Raw genomic sequence first — 18,256 nt, forward strand, 5'->3', positions numbered from 1 at the left:
TACCAGGCTCTTGTCAGCCCTGTAGTTCCACGCACTTGAGGTTAACCACTGCGTACACAGGCAATAGTTTTTACATGAGTTTGTGTGCTCGGACAATAGTTGTACATGGAACATTTCTAGGCTTTTGTACTTTACTGCCTTGTAAAGCCTAATATACCCTAGTACAGCCTATTACAGTCTACTAGAGCCAAAAACAACATTAGAGCCCAGTAGAGTCTAGGACAGCCATGTACACCCACGTCTAGCCTAGTCCAACCTAGTGGGAGAATAGACTAGGATGGGGGGGGGGGGGGGGGGGGTATTTAGATGGCTGTACTAGGCTGGAACAGGCTGGAATAGGCTAGAATAGGGTGTACTAGGCTGTACTAGACTTTAATAGGCTCCATTAAGCTGTACTAGGCACTTGGGAATAGCCACTGTGTGCACGGCCAATAGTTTTACATGAACATTTCTAGACTTTAATGGCTGTAATAGACTTGTCCGTGATAAGAGCTTCTCTTCACACGGGTGGGATTGTTTTCTATTAGCCTGCCGTGTACACCATTCTTTTTCTGTGTGACTGCCATGCAGGCAAACACGTGTGGCTCAGCCAGGAATGGTGTGCTTATCAAAATATTTCCATTATGCGTTACCATGGCGAGGTATTTCGCAATAAACGATGTCCAAAACCCATCAAGGACCCCAGGGGGTCCCCAAACCACACTTTGATAACCATTGAAGGACCCCATCGAGACCCATCAAGGACCCCATGGGGTCCCCGAACCACACTTTGATAACCAGTGAAGGACCCCATCGAGACCCATCAAGGACCCCATGGGGTCCCCGAACCACACTTTGATAACCAGTGTTGGACCTCATCGAGACCCATCAAGGACCCCATGGGGTCCCCGAACCACACTTTGCTAACCAGTGTTGGACCCCATCGAGACCCATCAAGGACCCCATGGAGTCCCCGAACCACACTTTGATAACCAGCGTTGGACCCCATCAAGGACCCCATGGGGTCCCCGAACCACACTTTGATAACCAGCGTTGGACCCCATCGAGACCCATCAAGGACCCCATGGGGTCCCCGAACCACACTTTGATAACCAGCGTTGGACCCCATCGAGACCCATCAAGGACCCCATGGGGTCCCCGAACCACACTTTGATAACCAGTGTTGGACCTCATCGAAACCTATCAAGGACCCCAAGGGGTCCCCGAACCACACTTTGATAACCAGTGAAGGACCCCATCGAGACCCATCAAGGACCCCATGGGGTCCCCGAACCACACTTTGATAACCAGTGTTGGACCTCATCGAGACCCATCAAGGACCCCAGGGGGTCCCCGGACCACACTTTGATAACCAGTGTTGGACCTCATCGAAACCTATCAAGGACCCCAAGGGGTCCCCGAACCACACTTTGATAACCAGTGAAGGACCCCATCGAGACCCATCAAGGACCCCATGGGGTCCCCGAACCACACTTTGATAACCAGTGTTGGACCTCATCGAGACCCATCAAGGACCCCATGGGGTCCCCGAACCACACTTTGCTAACCAGTGTTGGACCCCATCGAGACCCATCAAGGACCCCATGGAGTCCCCGAACCACACTTTGATAACCAGCGTTGGACCCCATCAAGGACCCCATGGGGTCCCCGAACCACACTTTGATAACCAGCGTTGGACCCCATCGAGACCCATCAAGGACCCCATGGGGTCCCCGAACCACACTTTGATAACCAGCGTTGGACCCCATCGAGACCCATCAAGGACCCCATGGGGTCCCCGAACCACACTTTGATAACCAGTGTTGGACCTCATCGAAACCCATCAAGGACCCCAAGGGGTCCCCGAACCACACTTTGATAACCAGTGTTGGACCTCATCGAAATCCATCAAGGACCCCAGGGGGTCCCCGAACCACACTTTGATAACCAGTGTTGGACCTCATCGAGACCCATCAAGGACCCCATGGGGTCCCCGAACCACACTTTGATACCCAGTGTTGGACCTCATCGAGACCCATGAAGGACCCCATGGGGTCCCCGAACCACACTTTGATAACCAGTGTTGGACCTCATCGAGACCCATCAAGGACCCCATGGGGTCCCCGAACCACACTTTGATAACCAGTGTTGGACCTCATCGAGACCCATCAAGGACCCCAAGGGGTCCCCGAACCACACTTTGATAACCAGTGTTGGACCTGATCGAAACCTATCAAGGACCCCAGGGGGTCCCCGGACCACACTTTGATAACCAGTGTTGGACCTCATCGAAACCTATCAAGGACCCCAAAGGGTCCCCGAACCACACTTTGATAACCAGTGAAGGACCCCATCGAGACCCATCAAGGACCCCATGGGGTCCCCGAACCACACTTTGATAACCAGTGTTGGACCTCATCGAGACCCATCAAGGACCCCATGGGGTCCCCGAACCACACTTTGCTAACCAGTGTTGGACCCCATCGAGACCCATCAAGGACCCCATGGGGTCCCTGAACCACACTTTGATAACCAGCGTTGGACCCCATCGAGACCCATCAAGGACCCCATGGGGTCCCCGAACCACACTTTGATAACCAGCGTTGGACCCCATCGAGACCCATCAAGGACCCCATGGGGTCCCCGAACCACACTTTGATAACCAGCGTTGGACCCCATCGAGACCCATCAAGGACCCCATGGGGTCCCCGAACCACACTTTGATAACCAGCGTTGGACCTCATCGAAACCCATCAAGGACCCCAAGGGGTCCCCGAACCACACTTTGATAACCAGTGAAGGACCCCATCGAGACCCATCAAGGACCCCAGGGGGTCCCCGGACCACACTTTGATAACCAGTGTTGGACCTCATCGAGACCCATCAAGGACCCCATGGGGTCCCCGAACCACACTTTGATAACCAGTGTTGGACCTCATCGAGACCCATCAAGGACCCCATGGGGTCCCCGAACCACACTTTGATAACCAGTGTTGGACCCCATCGAGACCCATCAAGGACCCCATGGGGTCCCCGAACCACACTTTGATAACCAGCGTTGGACCTCATCGAAACCCATCAAGGACCCCAAGGGGTCCCCGAACCACACTTTGATAACCAGTGAAGGACCCCATCGAGACCCATCAAGGACCCCAGGGGGTCCCCGGACCACACTTTGATAACCAGTGTTGGACCTCATCGAGACCCATCAAGGACCCCATGGGGTCCCCGAACCACACTTTGATAACCAGTGTTGGACCTCATCGAGACCCATCAAGGACCCCATGGGGTCCCCGAACCACACTTTGATAACCAGTGTTGGACCCCATCGAGACCCATCAAGGACCCCATGGGGTCCCCGAACCACACTTTGATAACCAGTGAAGGACCCCATCGAGACCCATCAAGGACCCCAGGGGGTCCCCGAACCACACTTTGATAACCAGCGTTGGACCCCATCGAGACCCATCAAGGACCCCAGGGGGTCCCCGAACCACACTTTGATAACCAGCGTTGGACCCCATCGAGACCCATCAAGGACCCCATGGGGTCCCCGAACCACACTTTGATAACCAGCGTTGGACCCCATCGAGACCCATCAAGGACCCCAGGGGGTCCCCGTACCACACTTTGATAACCAGCGTTGGACCCCATCGAGACCCATCAAGGACCCCATGGGGTCCCCGAACCACACTTTGATAACCAGCGTTGGACCCCATCGAGACCCATCAAGGACCCCATGGGGTAACCGAACCACACTTTGATAACCAGCGTTGGACCCCATCGAGACCCATCAAGGACCCCTGGGGGTCCCCGAACCACACTTTGATAACCAGCGTTGGACCCCATCGAGACCCATCAAGGACCCCATGGGGGTCCCCGAACCACACTTTGATAACCAGCGTTGGACCCCATCGAGACCCATCAAGGACCCCATGGGGGTCCCCGAACCACACTTTGATAACCAGCGTTGGACCCCATCGAGACCCATCAAGGACCCCATGGGGGTCCCCGAACCACACTTTGATAACCAGTGTTGGACCACATCGAAACCTATCAAGGATCCCAGGGGGTCCCCGAACCACACTTAAGTGTTGGACCCCATAGAAAGTCCTTTCTAGGCTGGAGTAGGCTAGACTATGGCTCTCTGCTGCCCCCCGTTGACAAAATGTTGTAAACACAGACAGGTTCACGAAAAGCAGTGGCGCGTGTTCACGCTCCGGATGAACTATGGGAAGTGTTCCCTGCCGGGTGCACCGGCACTAGTTTGTATACGGGCCATAGTTTCTTACCATTGAAACAACCTGCTGTGAACACCACTTTAATTGTTATTATTATTATTATTATTATTATTATTATTATTATTATTATTAGTAGTAGTAGTAGTCAAGGTCCAGTTTATTTATATAGCCCAAGCTGGACATTTCATTTTACAGCAGATAGTAAAAGCTCTAAAAAACACTTTACAAACAGTAAAACACAACATGTATGTATACATTATCTCGTGATACAGATTACTAGGCCTACATTTCAGTGCAACTAGAACCAAAAGTGCACCAAGTGTAACTACCTCCTCCTGCTCCCCTTGTTAGTAGTAGTATAGTGTAATACTACTACTACTACTACTACTACTAATACTACTGCTGCTGCTGCTGCTGCTGCTGCTGCTGCTGCTGCTGCTGCTACTACTACTACTACTACTACTACTACTACTACTACTACTAGTACTACTTCTACTACAACTACTACTACTACTACTACTACTACTACTACTACTACTACTACTACTACTACTACTACTACTACTAGGTCAGCTGACCAACTGCGTTTGATTGTGCCTGGAACCTCATGTGTCACTAGAGGTGACCGAGCCTTCTCTGTGGCCGGTCCCACACTGTGGAATGCCCTGCCCCTTCCCATTCGCTCCGCCCAGTCCCAGGGTGTTTTTAAATCTCTCCTATAAAGACCCACTTTTTCTCCCTGGCTTTTAATGTTGTCTGAAAACGCATATACCCTTCTCATACCATGTTTGCATATACTTCTGCTCTCACTTGTTGCTTTGTTTTTGTTTTTGTTTTCTTTACATGCTCTTGTTGTTGCTCTGTTCTTGTTTACATGCTCTTGTTGTTGCTCTGTTCTTGTTTACATGCTCTTGTTGTTGCTCTGTTCTTGTTTAATTGCTCTTGTTCAGCACTTTGGTTTGTCTTCGATCAATGTAAATGTGCTATACAAATAAACTTTGATTTGATTTGATTTGACTACTACTATAAAAGTATTATTATGATGTGTATTTTCTCCAGTGCAGTGTTGAAGCTGTGAACCATGGCGCGACAGATCAAGGTGGCAGCTCTTAGCCGACCCTTCACCCTTGGCATGCTCTATGACTGTCGTTCACACAGACTTGTCCCAGGTACAGCTTTTGAGTAATGTATAGGCCACTGGCTTTTATTTATATATATATATATATATATATAGCCTTGGAACTCATACAGTGTGTGTGCGTTATATTATATTATTCAAAACTGTCTTTCAGGACTTGGTCCTTTAATAATAATAATAATAATTAGCTGTATCTTTTCATCTATTACAGGGTTAACATTGTGGGATTCTAAAGATCTGGAAAAGGATACGAGAAAATCAAAACAGCCCAGCACTGAATTTGACATAGTTACATCTGAATCGATTGAGGACAAAACTTCATCACTGAATGTTGAAGCGTCCTTGAAAGCAAGTTTCTTGAGTGGAATGGTAGAAATTTCAGGCTCTGCCAAATATCTCAAAGAGAGTAAGACTTCACACAATGTTGCCAGAGTAACATTGAGAAGCAAAACTACCACAGAGTTCAAACAAATGTCAATGGATGCACTTGGAAAAGGCAATTTGGAACATCCAGAGGTTTTTGACAGTGGCATAGCAACACATGTTGTAACTGGTATCCTTTATGGAGCACATGCCTTCTTTATATTTGACCGTGAAGTGTCTCATGGAGAGCATTGTCAAACAGTTGAAGGAAACGTAAAGGCAGTAATCAACAAAATACCATCCTTCACAATAGATGGTGAAGGTCATGTAAACATCAATGATGCAGACAAAAAACATATTGATGGATTCTCCTGCAAATTCATTGGGGACTTCGATCTGACCAAAAATCCAGTGTCTTATGAGGATGCAATACAAACCTACCATGACCTGCCAAAATTACTGGGACCAAATGGAGAGAATGCTGTACCAGTTACAGTCTGGCTTCTGCCTTTGCAGGTATTAAATCCTAACGCCTCTCAGCTTGTCCGTGAGATTAGCATTGGATTAGTAAATGAAGCTCAACGTGTCCTGGAGGACATCAGTGAAGTGCAACTGCGGTGCAATGATGCACTGAGGAGCAATGCCGCACAGTTCCCACAGATTAGCAAGAAGCTGAGAGATTTTAAAGATCTGTGTAATGAGTTCAAGCTAGACTTTCAGATAACCTTGGCAAAGAAACTTCCTTCAATCAGAGAAGGTAAGTTAGAGGAGAGTGAGCTCGCAAAGGTCCTGAAAGAAAAATTGTCATCTCCTTTCAAAAGAACCAAACTGAGTGAGTGGATGGACTTCAAAGAGAGGGAAATTAATGTCATAAACTCCCTCACTGAAAACATAGAGATTGTGGCAACTCAGAACGAATTTGACAAAAGAATCCTCAGTCAAACAAAACCGCAGTCGGTCTTCTTGGCATTCCCCACAATGGATATCCGCGCAGACCCATACCTGTTAGCTTTATCAAACTACTTGAAATCAACCACACAAGAGGATCCTGAACATGCAGGAGAGGGGGATGCTGAACATGAAGATGTATCATTGTATCATTACGATTCAGACACGGTCTATAATCAAATGAGAAAGAAATCAGTCATGTTCAGAAAGTTCAAGGCAATGTCTGAAGAGAGCACAAATTACTTCACAACAGCTACAACCAACAAGAAGAATTTTCCGGGTGCAACTGTATACCGTTATAAGGACGGGATAGTGGTCTCTGACAATGTCCGGTGTTGGGACGGACGTTGGGACCAGGAATCAGACGACAACAGTCAGATTTGACTGAGGGACTGCCATCCATTTATCCAACTGTCCACTCTAAGGTATACAAATCACACCAGCAACAATAAAAAGATGCACAGACTTCTCACTACTCCTACATCATCCAATCCGGCTGCAACAACCCCAAAACACTCTTCTCCACCATCAGCAACCTCCTCAAACCCATGGACACCAACACCTCCTCATTCAAAATGTGATTCCTTCTTAACATTTTCCAATCTAAAATCGACACCATTCACTCTGAACTGGCCACCTCCTCTACCACAACCTCCCCTGATCCCTCCTCCTCTCTGTTCTCTGGTCACGCATTCATTTCTTTCACTGAGATAATCCTCCATAACCTCCAGCATGAAAACCTCCACCTGTATCCTGGACCCAAGTTATGGCCTCTTTCTCCATTCATCATTAACATTATATACTCCTAACTCGTGTCTACGGTCTCATTCCATCTGCCCTAAAACTGGCTGCCGCAGCACTCCCATTCTCAAAAAACCTGGACTTTCCGCCGACACCCCCAACAACTACCAGCCCATCTCCAATCTGCCCTTCAACTCCAAAACCCTGGAAAGTGCAGTCGCCTCCCAACTCAAATCCCACCCTAATAACCTCATTCCAAACTGGCTTCCGCACAGCACACATCACAGAAACGGCTTTTCTCAAAGTCACCAACGACATCCTACTCTGGTTCTCTCTCCATCTTCCTTGATCTCTCTGCTGCTTTTGACACCATCAATCACTCCACCCTCATCTCACGCCTTCAGTCCTCCCTTGGATTAACTATCACTACCCCCACCCTGACAAGCATTTGGAATTGTAGGCATACATTTAGTTTGACTCGATCAATTCCACAGATAATGTATTGTGTATAACAGTACAACTGTTGTAACAGTTTTGAGCTTGTAGATCGGCTATTTTCACTATGTTTGTATACATTTAAATGCAAATACATTGTATACACTTACGGTATTTATTTACCGTTGGGGGAGAAAATAATGTTGCACACAGCTGATCTCTCGAGACAGACTGAAAAGAGGGCGCTGTTTTTGACGATTGGTTTGGTCAGACTTAGACAACTTTCTTTTTGCTTATTTTATTTTATTTTGACCTGGAGATGACCAGTAGTTCTATTTAACACATTAGATTTTAGTTTGGAGATTTATGTTTTCTAGTTACGGAGGGGGCCGGGCTAGCTGCGACGGCCCTAGAGAAGTTGGCCTATTGCCCCCCTCCTTTATTTTCAGTTTGGCCAGCTTCATGCCTTTTTGGTTCTTTGGTTAATTTCCTTATAGATGCCTGAGTTCAATTATTCTCTTCTCTTGTTGGGATTGACATGATTTTCTTTTCTGGTGTGGGTAAGACAATAAAAACCCTTACATTATTTACGCCTCCTGCAATATCCTTCCTTTATGTTGAGGCCCTCCACTTTTGAGCCTTTTGAGTGTTTCTGCTTATCTTTGGTTCCTCTTATTCAGTGATACTAGTGGTACTAGTACTACTGTACCACTAGTGGTACTAGTACCACTAGTGGTACCCCAATTAGGACATGCTCTGGTGGTACCAGAAATCTTCCTGAACAAGACAAAGGTGAGAGGGATGTGTGGGGGTTTGTTGTTGGCTTTGTGCCGAGCACTGCAACGATGCGTTCATGGATCACAACAAACTAAACGGTGGCAACGCAGTGGCTTAAAACGGAACTATAAAAGTGCAAGGAGAATATTTTGACCAGCAGCAGCTGCACGTAAAAACTGCAGTGGTTGACTAGTTGCTAGTTGACATCCAGGCCGGTGTTGAGGTACCAGCACAAATTAGTGCCGTTCAAATCTCCCTCCTGTGTCAATAGGATGGGATAGGTTAGGTGTACGCCACTGTATTTTTTTGACGTATTTTAACATCATAATGGTGGTTCCCGGAGAGCCAAATATTTTCTGAGGTGGTACTTGGTGAAAAAAGATTGAGAACCACTGCTCTTATTCAAAGCCGTAACATCCTCACATACTGTAATAAAACAGAGTAAGTAAACTATACAAATGTTACTGCTATATTTGTGCTTACAGTATGAAGACTGCTGATGTTAGTGGTTTGATGAAAATTGCAGTTGAGTTTACAAATGGCTGATAAAGCTTTTTCAAGTAAGCCATGCAGTTCCAGGCATCAAGATCCAAGGGCTTTCTGACAGGATATTATAGTATAATATCATATTGTTATTGTAGTGGCTTCCAGGCAGTTCCAGGCATCAGGATCCAAGGGCTTTCTGACAGGATATTATAGTATAATATCATATTGTTATTGTAGTGGCTTCCAGGCAGTTCCAGGCATCAAGATCCAAGGGCTTTCTGACAGGATATTATAGTATAATATCATATTGTTATTGTAGTGGCTTCCAGGCAGTTCCAGGCATCAAGGTCCAAGGGCTTTCTGACAGGATATTATAGTATAATATCATATTGTTATTGTAGTGGCTTCCAGGCAGTTCCAGTCATCAAGGTCCAAGGGCTTTCTGACAGGATATTATAGTATAATATCATATTGTTATTGTAGTGGCTTCCAGGCAGTTCCAGGCATCAAGGTCCAAGGGCTTTCTGACAGGATATTATAGTATAATATCATATTGTTATTGTAGTGGCTTCCAGGCAGTTCCAGGCATCAAGGTCCAAGGGCTTTCTGACAGGATATTATAGTATAATATCATATTGTTATTGTAGTGGCTAATTTTACACCAAGAACAATAAAAACTCAGAAAGCCTATAAGGCACTGGGCAGCGAATCTTACGGTGGTATAGGCCAGGGAATGAAGGGAGTTGTCCAGTCAGGCAGCGACATTTTGATGGTGTTTTATTCAGTTTTACCAGTCCATACAAACAGCAGAAAGATGTCCATTGTTTAGGCCAGTCAATCTAAGATTTCACCCAAAATAAATTGCAAAAGTAATCGTTCATGGTTTTTTATGATCCTTAGGTTCATCCAGGCCTATTATATACATTGTGGATCATGGTGAATTCAGGGGTTGAAGAGGTCAGCACATTTGAGCAAGTGGCTATGGCTTAATTTAGCCCAATGTTTTTCGTGCAAAACTAATGCTTGTGTAACCTGGCCACTAAGGCCCTTGCTGACAGGGGGAAGGCAGGGAGTGAGGGAGTGAGGGGAGAGGTTTGCACCGCCACCAAAGAGCTGACAGGGGGAAGGCAGGGAGTGAGGGGAGAGGTTTGCACCGCCACCAAAGAGCTGACAGGGGGAAGGCAGGGAGTGAGGGAGTGAGGGGAGAGGTTTGCACCGCCACCAAAGAGCTGACAGGGGGAAGGCAGGGAGTGAGGGAGTGAGGGGAGAGGTTTGCACCGCCACCAAGGAGCTGACAGGGGGAAGGCAGGGAGTGAGGGGAGAGGTTTGCACCGCCACCAAAGAGCTGACAGGGGGAAGGCAGGGAGTGAGGGGAGAGGTTTGCACCACCACCAAAGAGCTGACAGGGGGAAGGCAGGGAGTGAGGGGAGAGGTTTGCACCGCCACCAAAGAGCTGACAGGGGGAAGGCAGGGAGTGAGGGGAGAGGTTTGCACGAAGGCAGGGAGTGAGGGAGTGAGGGGAGAGGTTTGCACCGCCACCAAAGAGCGCACACCTCAAAGAACACACTAGTCACTCACACTGCAAGACAAGACAAAAGAGTTATACACACACACACAACACTGGTTTCACAATAAAATGCCAGCTAAAGTATCATGCCCTATACTAGATATAAAACCCCAAGACTGCCACCACGTGACCCGCCACCTGCCAGGACTACAACCCTAGCCCACCCGTAGCTATACTGGCACTGCTGGTATAGCATATAGAGGAGGAGCCCAATATACCTTATATTCAAACCCTATTAATGGGCATCAATTCAGGGATGAGCTGGTTTGCACAAAATGAACCTAAACAAAACAAAATCAAACTAGAAAAAGTGCCCTTCTGGGCACAGGTCTCCACCAGGAGGATAGGACTGTGTGAGATGTTTGGCAAAATGTTTAGTAGTAATATAAACATGTTTGCCTTGTATGGCAATTGGATGATTTGAGGCATTTTGTTCCAATCAACCTGTTTTGCAAAAATCAACCTGTTGGTGGCGCTATAACAGGCCAATGTGAAAAGGGTGGGATATATTCCTCAGCCTAGTAAGAAAATGTGTGAAAGATGTCACGTAAATTGCATGCTGTGTTCATGATTTGAGGCTTTTGTTCAAAACGGGGCAATCTTGCAAACTGTGAAAGGCAATTATAGCCAATTAGGGTAGAATATGAAATATGGGACAGATCCGACTTGAGCACATGACCATAGAGATACTGTGTAACGATTTGTGAGATTTTTGGACAGAATCTGGAGGAGTAATATCCAAAAATGTGTTTTACAAAAGTCGGCCTCCTGGTGGCGCTATAAAAGGCAGATGCGGAAAATGCAGGTCAAAGGTTTGTCCTTGGCCTCTAGGGAGTGTGCATGCAACGTTTCACGCAGATCGGTGCAGTTTTAGGTAACAAATGTGAAAAGCTGCCTCATGGTGGCGCTATAACAGGCCGTTCTGGAAAATGCGGGGCAGAGGTTCATCGTTGGCATCTAGGGAGTGTGTGTGCAAAGTTTGGCATCGACCGGGTTAACGGTGCCGGAGATTAGCTGGTAACGGACGGACGGAAGGACACACGGACACACACACACACGGACGGAGTGCAAAACATACTCTCTCACCATGCCTTCGGCCTGGTGGAGACAATAACTAGCAGGCCTCTCATTCTGTGTCTATATTGTCTAGAGCAGGGGTGGGCAACTTTGACGATGGTGAGGGCCACTATATTTCCACACTCCCTCCAGAGGGCCACATAGCATATTTATGTCATAGCAAAAATTACAAGCTCAATTGAAGTTGTAGATCAGCTATTTTTGCCATATTTGATTTGAAATACTGAATTATTCTTTGTTTTTTTAATTGGAATCCTTAAGAGTAACCTTTTCATATAATTTCAAATGCATTTAATTATAGTTATGTCAACGTTATGAACTAAATACAAATACATGTAACATACAAATAACATTTTAATACTAGTCATTAAGCTACATATATAGTAGACTGAAGTAATTCAAGTGAGTCATGTTTGCATGCATGTTTGGAATTAATATCAATAATTTGTCAGTATTCTGATATTACCCTGAGGGCTGCATTAAGTTAGCCTGGCGCAGCCACACTAAACCCGCCCCTATTGCATATATGCCCCGAGGCCCACGCAGCCCAGCGCAGTGGTATATTAGTATCGCAACGCGAGGCTAGCATTAAGTTAACCTGACTCCGCCAGAGGGGGCAGCAGAGAGTACACTGGGTTCCCAGTGTACTCTCTGCTGCCCCATCTGGCGGAGTCAGGTTAGCATTAAGTTCCCATGTGTAGACTCCAGAGATAGTAGACCCTCCTTTGTATCCGTCCACTATGCGTACATTACATGTCATTGCCAAAATAGGTCACACACTGTGACACATTTCAATTATGCTGAGTGATAATTTGAGTGTGTTGCAAAGCACAAGGGTTTTCAACTGATTATGAACCAGGGACCACCACCCTGACTGAGAATCAACCTGGGGACCACCACCCTGACTGAGAATCAACCTGGGGACCACCACCCTGACTGAGAATCAACCTGGGGACCACCACCCTGACTGAGAATCAACCTGGGGACCACCACCCTGACTGAGAATCAACCTGGGGACCACCACCCTGACTGAGAATCAACCTGGGGACAACCACCCTGACTGAGAATCAACCTGGGGACCACCACCCTGACTGAGAATCAACCTGGGGACCACCACCCTGACTGAGAATCAACCTGGGGACCACCACCCTGACTGAGAATCAACCTGGGGACCACCACCCTGACTGAGAATCAACCTGGGGACCACCACCCTGACTGAGAATCAACCTGGGGACCACCACCCTAACTATATAATCAACCTGGGGCCCACCACCCTGACTGAGAATCAACCTGGGGACCATTGTTGTGTTGAGAGGGTGGATATGGTCGTGGTGTGGGGGAAATAAATTAACCTTCCATATTAAACTCATGTTGCTGTTCATTGTAACTTACTCTATGAGTAAGCAGACACTTGCGATTGATTATGGGCACATTTCCTTATAATGGTGACTCAACCAGGCAAACCGGTACGGTTTCCCTTGAGATTCTAACTCACTTTTCTGTGGAAGGTCTTGACATCCGACTTCCCAGTAACTGACAACATCGACACCAGATCATTTACTGCATTGTTTCTCAACTTGTGGTCAATGCAATAAATCTTCACTTTCCTACATTACTAAATGCATGGTCAGGGACCACATGCAACACCTTCACAGACCACCAGTGGTCCACGCACCACCTGTTGAAAACCCATGCAAAGCAAATCATTGTAATACAGAAATTGCAGATCTGCCATTTTCACATAATGTTTGCCCCAGAATACGGGACAAATAATAGGGTTGAAGTGAGTGGTTAACAAGGCTTTAAGTGACAGGCAAAAAAACTGGTATTGAAACCTCGCAACTGACTCTTATAGTAGGCACAGATTTGTTTTGCCTGTGGGTGCTCAATAACCTGACTCCGCCAGATGGGGCAGCAGAGAGTACACTGGTGTACTCTCTGCTGCCCCATCTGGCGGAGTCAGGTTAGGTGCTCAACCCCAACCGGCAAAGTGATTAGGCTAATTAAAGCCATTGGACCGACATTATGAAAGAAGACATTTATTGATGATCTTACAAAATATACGTGCTACAGAACGCTTATATAACATGCTTTTTCACATTTCAATTGTCTCACTGTCACACCCTGTCCCAGGTGAGGGTAGTATGTAACCTACTAGTCATACAAGTCATATGGCAAGTCACACAGTTGGCAGATTTTAACTGTTTATTTCAGTTTATTCTCAATGCAATACAGTAGCAAAACAAAGGAGACCATCAAATACTTCAAATGATTAAAAGTTAAAAAAAACAAAAAAAAACAACAAATGATTTTAGGCCAATCAAAATGCTATAATAAATGCATTTTAACCATGGTTTTAACTCAATACAATTAACAAAATAACACATGGAGACATCAGTGACGGCTCGTATTAGCATGTTGTCTCACACTCCCTCTCCGTCTCTCGTTGACGGTGCCTTCACTCCCTCTCCGTCTCTCGTTGACGGTGCCTTCACTCCCTCTCCGTCTCTCGTTGACGGTGCCTTCACTCCCTCTCCGTCTCTCGTTGACGGTGCCTTCACTCCCTCTCCGTCTCTCGTTGACGGTGCCTTCACTCCCTCTCCGTCTCTCGTTGACGGTGCCTTCACTCCCTCTCCGTCTCTCGTTGACGGTGCCTTCACTCCCTCTCCGTCTCTCGTTGACGGTGCCTTCACTCCCTGGAGTCGGTGCTGCTATCTGTGCATCATTGCTAAAAATGAAGGAAGAACATGGAACGAAAGAAAACATATTACAACCATGAAAGGATGTTAGCGGAACACATCAGAACTGACTGACTTTTCTATCGATCTCACATTATTGCAAACAACAAAGAGTTCTGATACAAACTATTGTTAATATACAGTGTATTTATAGATTTGTATTTCACTTACCATTCACGTTTTCTTTATGAGGAAGGTGTTACGTCTTGCAGCTGTGCGATTGATGAACTTGTTGGCTATGACGTCCAGGTCCAGGCGCTCCCTTGCCACGTCCATGTGACATCTTAACAGAGCAAGGTGATTGGCTCTTCCCCCTTGCCCTGTTGTGGATTGCAGATACTCTCCGAGTCTCTCTAGGCCTGAAATGGACCTTTCTGAGCTGCATGACGTCACAGTTACAGGGACAGTCAGCACTTGTTTCACTAGTTTTGTGACCTCGGGTAATATATGGCTTATGTAGCCTCCCTGGTCGCCTTTCAAGAACTCGACTACGTCGTGAAAAGTGGACAGGCGGACTCCTTTTCGCATTGCCATGTCCATGCACATGTCACGGTGCAGTGTCAACCTGACTTCATCAAACTCATTCCCATAGAACTGCACTATGCGTTTGCAATCGCCCTTTCCGACCACAAAGTCCTCTACATCTTGCATGTGTTTGAATACAGAAGCACTCAATCTGCAGCTCAGGGATGACGACGCTGTGTCCAGGACCTCAAGGTATTGCTGTCTGTACATTTCTTCTGGTGTTTGGAAGGTGCGTGGAGGCGGAATACCTCCATCTTCCAATCGTTGGCGAATCTTTATTGGTAAGGGTGTTGGCAGAGCTGGGCTCTCCAAGTTCAGGTCGTTTGCTGCTGCAGTAGTGCTTTCCCAAAACAGTTGAAATCCTTCACGAAGAGACGTGATGTCTTCTCTGAGTGTGTCCACCATCTGCCCAGCTTTCTCAAACTGCAAGGGGTGGTTTTGGAGTCCGGCATTGACCTTTTCCATGCGTGAGAAAGTTTTGAGCATGAGTTGCAACGAGAAAAATGTGCTAAACTCCGCCAGTTGCGAAACCAGACCTCTGGCTTTACGTCCTGCGTCACCGGTGTCTTTAAAAGACAGCTCATCGAGAAAATCCAATAGCGCACTGTAGTGGGAAGAAATGGATTGCAGCAAGGCCGTGTCCGTGCTCCAGCGTGTGCGGAACAGGGGTCTCAGAGAAGGTGTGTCTTTGTGTGACTCCTCAAACCAGGCAGGTCGCTCTGGTGAATCTTTGGTCAGTGTCATAACTGTCATGATGTCACGAACAACTCCCATGAAGCTACGGCACGCGGTGACGTTATGGGTGACGTCGTGAACAGCTAAATCCAGAACCTGTGCGGCGCAGTGCGTGTACAGCGCTCGGGGCTCCAGTTCCTGCATGCGGGCTCGTAGACCGGTTTGGATGCCGGAGAGATCCGCAACGTCGTCGTCATAACATTGTCCTCTGCAGTTACTGATCGGCAGTGAGAATCTCATCAAGACGTCTTTCAACAGCTGAAACATTGAGTCTGCTGTGGTTTCTGATGTCTGCTGGAATCCAACGAAAAGCTCCTCCGTCTCCAGCTTTTCGGTCACAAGACGAATACAGACGGACACTTTTCTCTTGTACCAGTCACTGTCGTCTACCTCCTCCATGATCACAGAGAAACAATCAGCAGACCGTACCTCTTCAAGAAGTACTCTCAGCACATCACCAGCCATCAGTTCCGTCATTTCATCAAGGATGTCATGAGAAACCCATTGACTGTCCTCACGGTCCAGCCACGCTTGCAGCTCTGGGATATCCGCCGCAATCATTTCCAGAAACGGGCTCAAATTGTCACCGTCGTCATCGTCTGGTTTTCCGCTGATGGAAATTCCCTGGCATGAAAGGTACTGAAGAGAGGACAGGATGGCCAGCAGAACTCGTCTTGCGTCGGCCATCTGCTTCAGTTCAGCAGCGCTGCGGCCGGGGCTGTCCTGTTGTAGCGCCCCGGCAGGTCCTCCTGGCGCTGGGCTCTGCTGTTGTAGCGCCCCGGGAGGTCCTCCTGGCGCTGGGCTCTGCTGTAGTGTCTTCATGGTGAATCTCCTCTTAGCTGGTGGTGCTGCCATCTTGTAGTGTTAGTACATGAGTGCTGGCATGCTCCTCTCTGTGTCCCTTTTCTACTCTACCTGCCAGGTGATGGCCCAATGAGGACACAAAGACAGACATCATTTGCATGCCTATAGGGTGAATCCACTGAATGGACACGGTGGTGATTGGGCTGCCTGTCCGTGATGGACTAGGAGCCAATGGACGGGCAGCCCAAGTATCTATTGTTGTCTGGGGAGGGGGGGGGGGGGGGGGGGGGGGGGCTACTTGGACCCTGATGGCTCTATAGCCGAAACATGTATAGGTCAGGGGTGCCCAAAAGTAGGCTTTACCAGTAGATCACAAAGGCTGTGCATGTAGACTTAGATAGCATTTTATTTTAGCATGTTATGTAGATAGCACTAGAACTGCATTTTATGTAGTCATAGCACTTCATAGTATAGTATAGTATAGTATAGTATAGTAAAGTATAGTATAGTATAGTATAGTATAGTATAGTATAGTATAGTATAGTATAGTATAGTATAGTATAGTTTCATTATATAGATATTCCACTGTTTCGTTCTTAGCTTACGCATGTTTCATGATAACGTAATGTATGTGATGTATGCCATGCTTTTTGTTCTGGCTTAATGTAAATCGCTATGGATTAAGAGCGTTTGTTAAATGCCTAAATTCTCTGCTAAATGCCTAAATTGTATGCATGATATGCAGGTTACTTTATGGATTGACACCAAAAAGGGCCTGTCAGCTCAAACCCACAATGATTGCATTGTGGGTTTAGAAAATAAATCTGTTTGGCCAGAGTAGAACGCAATACTTTGTTATCAAAAGTATTGCGCACAAACGTCAGTAGCATTACAAAGTTATATACCAAAAAAATAAAACCACAAATCCCCCCCCCCCCAGCTATTTCCCATTCCAAATGTCTTATATGTAACGGCAACACCGCTATTCCAAAGCCCCCTCAGGTACATCTTTTAAACTATTTTCTATGCTTTAACTTTGTCTGTGGACAACATTAAACATACAACTTGTATGGCAAATCATTGAGCATATACACCTTCAGAAAATGCACCAATTATTAAATGGAGTTAAAAACAAAAACAAATGTGCAACTTGGCTCTGAAATAGTGGAGTAAACATCTAAAGTATTGAAAAATGTAACAAACTAAAGTGAAGTGAAAGCGCCTGGACCCCACTTTGAGAACCACTGCTATGGGGACCATGGTTGAGAACCACTGCTATGGGGACCATGGTTGAGAACCACTGCTATGGGGACCATGGTTGAGAACCACTGCTATGGGGACCATGGTGGAGAACCACTGCTATGGGGACCATGGTGGAGAACCACTGCTATGGGGACCATGGTGGAGAACCACTGCTATGGGGACCATGGTTGAGAACCACTGCTATGGGGACCATGGTTGAGAACCACTGCTATGGGGACCATGGTTGAGAACCACTGCTATGGGGACCATGGTTGAGAACCACTGCTATGGGGACCATGGTTGAGAACCACTGCTATGGGGACCATGGTTGAGAACCACTGCTATGGGGACCATGGTTGAGAACCACTGCTATGGGGACCATGGTTGAGAACCACTGCTATGGGGACCATGGTTGAGAACCACTGCTATGGGGACCATGGTTGAGAACCACTGCTATGGG

General features: G+C 47.0%; 1 protein-coding gene across 1 annotated transcript; it reads left to right on the forward strand.

The window, feature by feature from the left end:
- Window positions 1-5,301: 5,301 nt before the first annotated feature.
- LOC306940296 (stonustoxin subunit beta-like) lies at window positions 5,302-7,250 on the forward strand (the record flags this gene model as incomplete). Its single annotated transcript, XM_079525317.1, has 4 exons — window positions 5,302-5,389; window positions 5,696-5,994; window positions 6,238-6,478; window positions 7,126-7,250. The coding sequence occupies 4 exons, from the start codon at window positions 5,302-5,304 to the stop codon at window positions 7,248-7,250; spliced, it is 753 nt and encodes a 250-aa protein (XP_079381443.1).
- Between the last annotated feature and the right edge of the window lie 11,006 nt (window positions 7,251-18,256).

This window comes from Electrona antarctica (assembly GCF_951216825.1).
Source record: "Electrona antarctica genome assembly, chromosome: 16".
Classification (NCBI taxonomy): Eukaryota; Metazoa; Chordata; class Actinopteri; order Myctophiformes; family Myctophidae; genus Electrona; species Electrona antarctica.